This window comes from Myotis davidii, unplaced genomic scaffold (assembly GCF_000327345.1).
Source record: "Myotis davidii unplaced genomic scaffold, ASM32734v1 scaffold86, whole genome shotgun sequence".
NCBI classification, from domain to species: domain Eukaryota; kingdom Metazoa; phylum Chordata; class Mammalia; order Chiroptera; family Vespertilionidae; genus Myotis; species Myotis davidii.
The window spans coordinates 2,537,785-2,542,446 of record NW_006298058.1 but is presented as its reverse complement, the minus strand read 5'-3'; the positions used below and the strand labels follow the sequence as shown (position 1 = coordinate 2,542,446).

Below are 4,662 nucleotides of genomic sequence, written 5' to 3'. Positions count from 1 at the left end.
AATAAATGAGGAAATACATAAAGAGAGAGAGAGAGAGAGAGAGAGAGAGAGAGAGAGAGAGAGAGGAAGGAAGGAAGGAAGGAAGGAAGGAAGGAAGGAAGGAAGGAAGGAAGGAAGGAAGGAAGGAAGACCCATATAAGAGAGAAACATTGATCATTTGTCTCCTGTACATACCTGGACCAGAAATTAAACCTGCAACCTGGGTATGTGCCCCACCGGAATTGAACCCACAGCCTTTCAGTGTATGGGAAGATGTTCCAAGAAACCGAGGCACAGTGGCCAGGTCCGAAATTTAATTTAAAAAGAAATACCCTGGCTTGGCTTACGGAAAATTCTTCCTGCAGCCTAAATAAATGCAAGAAGAAAAGGAGATCTGGTCCTGATGACATGTGAGGACTACTTCTAAACCCATGGGTCTATTATTACAACTTTTTGAAATCTAAAATAATATTAAATGAACTATTGAGCTGTTGTGAGCTGTATTTATTTGTAGCATATATTTATTAATTTATCAAATATTTCTTGGGCCTTATATGTTAAGCATACAAACAAGGAAAATCTAACAATCAGACTTTTCCCCCCACATTTTCTTCAAATTGAAATAAATAAATCAAGATAAGGTACTTACAGACTTTTTGCAGACAAAAACAAAGTTAATTACATGATAAAAACAATGTGACTTACATGAATCGGATCCAAAATTTTGACTGCTGCTTTTTGGCCGTTTTTCTTATTCAACACTTTAAAAACTTTCCCGTAAGTTCCTTTGCCAATTGTTTCGGTGATTTCCCATGTATCAGAAGGATCAGGAAAGTTATCAAAGATGATTGTTTTTCCAATTAATGGAAGCATCTCAAAAGTTTAAATCACTGGACTGGAGAGAAAAAGTACAGAGTTTCATCTCCATTTGATTGGGATATTAAATTGCACACATAAACTCATGGGAAATTATCTAATATTTTCACTGATATGATGGAAAATATACATCAATAACCAAATGTACTTAGAGTCAAGGAAAATTTTAATTTCAATTCTTTTTTGCAAACAGATTAATATGAATTTAATAATGCTTTGTAAGCAAGGCTTTATTTCTATGTTTAATATAGTCCCATATTAATTACTGTTCATTCTCTTCAGATTAGAATAAGAGGTCTGTATTTAAACCATTTTATTTACTACTTTCTACACAGGTATGAAAAATTTTAGCATGTTTAGAGATGATAAAATTCGACTTCTTCATAAAAGCAAATCCTCACTTTAAAGTGTTCTTTTCTTTTAACACTTCTCTACATAAAACCCAATAATGGGTCCTCCCACATTGCTTTTAGGAATAAATTTCTTTAACATAACCTACTAGGTCCTTTAAAATATGGCTCTTGCTTAATTTTCCAGCCTTGGGTAGCTACACTTTTCTCATCTATATTATAAAAGGCCAGTGGCCGTACCACCATAACAACCAAACAACTGGTCACCAGGAGGTGCATTGATGGGTCTTGTGGCATGGCGGGTCTCGGTCGTGTGGCGCGGTGGGTGGTGCGACATGGCAAGTTTCTGGTCTCGCGCAATTTCACATGCTATGCCTCTGGTATACCATAATACAGCCACTCAGGATCCGTCAGGTCCTTTCTTTCTGCTTGAGAATCTTAATATACACTATTTCCTCCCACCATTCTTTGTTAAATTCAAACTCCTATTTATCTTTCAGCTCTTAGCTTATATGTCACTTCCTCAAAATGTGACCACTCTCCATCCCATTTGGGTTGCATGATCCACCTCTGTACTCCAACAGCATGCTGCACCTACCTTTATCTGATAACTAGAGGCCCAGTGCATAAAAATTTGTGAACTCAGGGGGGTCCCTTAGCCTGGTCTGTGCCCTCTCACAGTCTGGGACCCCTTGGGGGATGTCCACCTGCTGGCTTAGGCCCGCTCCCTGGGGGGATCAGGCCTAAGCTGGCAGTCAGACAGCCCTTTGGCAATCCAGGAGCCCTCTGGGGATGTCCACCTGCCACGGGGGTTGGGCCTAAACCATTAGTCGGACATCCTTAGTGCTGCCGTGGAGGCGGGAGAGGCTCCAACCACCGCTGCTGCACTGGCCAGCCATGACTGGCTTCTGGCTGAGTGGTACTCCCCCTGCGGAAGTGCACTGAGCACCAGGGGGCAGCTCCTGCGTTAAGCGTCTGCCCCCCTGGTGGTAAGTGTGCATCATAGTGACCAATCATTCTGTCATTAGGGTCAATTTGCATATTACCCTTTTATTATATAGGATACTATATGCCCAGCACATGGCACAGGGCTGGAATAATTAGGAGAATGTGGCCAATGAGGTCAAGATTTTAAAAGGAGATTTTATGTATAACTTGAGATAAGATCCCAAGTTTCTGACTTCTAAGTAGATATTTTTTACCTTCCACTTTCTCCCTATATTACAGTCAATCATTTTCATGAAATTAAAAAAAGAAAGAAATAGAAAGAGCTCTGGCACTTCAGTCCATGAAATTCACTTGTCTGACCACAACTTTCAATCTCATCCACACTACTAATACATTCCTCACTATCAGACATCTTCAGTCAGCGTTGGTGATATAGTGGTTAGCATAGCTGCCTTCCAAACATCTTCAGTCTTCATTCCCTCTTTATTTTCTTCTTCCCCAGCATAAATTCTACAGCTTGAATGATGGTGACTTTCTTGAAAACACCTTCAACACTTGTTCCTCTCTTTCTTCACCATAATCTCCTGAGATAAACTCAACTCTTCATAAACACTGTACCTTCTTGTCACCTGTCCCTGTATCTAGAGAAAACCACACAACTAGCTTCACTTTAAATTCAGGATAAAAAAAGCTATAAGTTAGACCCTCAACAAACTGCATTTTCTTGGTCTGCCTTTTCTTCTCTTTTTGGAGTGACTATTTTACAGTGATCTCATTAAATTTTTATCTCCTCAAATTGTTCCCTCTTTACTATCCATCCGCTCCCACAAAACTTCCCAATTGATGACCCCATTAATTGAAAAATGGAACCAATAATATATTCCTTAATTTTCTCATCTCAAAAACTACAAACCAATGTACATCAAACACAGAGTGAGTTCATTCAGATCGTCAGCAACTGCTGTTTGGCCTCAATTAATCTTGTCCTTTGGTTCCTTGTCAGCTCAGACAACTCTTTCTTAGAACAAATCTTTCCTGGCCAACCTATGTAAAGAAGGGTCAATTTATGACAAGAGCATATAGACCAGCCGTGGGCAAACTACGGCCTGCGGGCCGGATCCGGCCCGTTTGAAATGAATAAAACTAAAAAAAAAAAAAAGACCGTACCCTTTTATGTAATGATGTCTACTTTGAATTTATATTAGTTCACACAAACACTCCATCCATGCTTTTGTTCCGGCCCTCCGGTCCAGTTTAAGAACCCATTGTGGCCCTCGAGTCAAAAAGTTTGCCCACCACTGATATAGACTTTGCTATTTTTACTGCTGCTGAAATGAATAAAACTAAAAAAAAAAAAAAGACCGTACCCTTTTATGTAATGATGTCTACTTTGAATTTATATTAGTTCACACAAACACTCCATCCATGCTTTTGTTCCGGCCCTCCGGTCCAGTTTAAGAACCCATTGTGGCCCTCGAGTCAAAAAGTTTGCCCACCCCTGATATAGACTTTGCTATTTTTACTGCTGTATCTACAATTCCCAGGACAATGTCTAACACATAGTAGGCAATCAGTGCATACTGGCTAAATGGAAAAAGTTTATTCATTTGTTAATTCTGCCAGCAGAGATCTTATCTACCTTGTTCACTTCCAAATCTAATAATGCCTAACAGCCTGGCAGAAAATAGAAGTTAAATGTAGCTGTTGAATAAATGAATCAATATGGTTTTTCAAACAAGTGTTTTTGAAAAAGAGGAGAGAAATTAGGATTATGGAGAGCTGAAAAGAATTTTTAAATCTAAACAAAAGAGGGTCTTATTCTGATTCATTATCTGTAAGAGCACATCATCAAGTAAATGGCTATGAATACCTGGTAAAACTTATATCACCACATAAAAACACACTCATGAATAGTTCTTAGAACACTTAATTTTTATGAAATGTGTGCCTTAAATCTGAATGCAAAAAAAGAAAAAACAAGTAGGAAATAATAAGCATCCACTTGAGTGATTTCACTATCAATGGCAGGATAACTACTTCTTATATCTACCTACTTGCGTCATGCAAATAGCATTTATGCCACCCAACTAATGTAAAAGTTAGACCAAAAGACTGGCTTAAATCTTCTTAAATTCCTGAAATGGGAGTTTTCAACCATTAGAAACATTCTTTATATGGAATATTTGCTTTCAAGCAGTAATATTATTGAACACAATTTTAATTTCTGTTATATTATTAGGAATTAACTATTGGTCTTTAAATATACAGGTGTAAAAATTTAATTAAAAAGTGATGAACACCAAATGAATGTAAAGTATTTTAGAGATAGGCAACTCATGGATAGATAAATTTAGATGTATAATATAGTATGAATAGTGATAAATAATAGAAATATTCATAAAGTACTATAGTAGCCTTGGTCAAGAAGCAATTAATTCTGAAGTGATAATGAAAAGATACAGAAAATAAGCAGTATTAGAACTGGACATTAACCATGAGCAGGAGTTTA

At 37.7% G+C, this 4,662-nt stretch overlaps 1 protein-coding gene across 1 annotated transcript in view; it reads right to left on the bottom strand.

The window, feature by feature from the left end:
- The window catches only part of MYO3A (myosin IIIA), a 212,238-nt gene extending 211,373 nt beyond the window's left edge, over window positions 1-865 (bottom strand). The window contains exon 1 of the mRNA XM_006773822.2: window positions 685-865. Within this exon, the coding sequence (XP_006773885.1) occupies window positions 685-852 (168 nt within the window). The 5' untranslated portion in view covers window positions 853-865. The remainder of the gene's footprint in view (window positions 1-684) is intronic.
- Window positions 866-4,662: the final 3,797 nt, after the last annotated feature.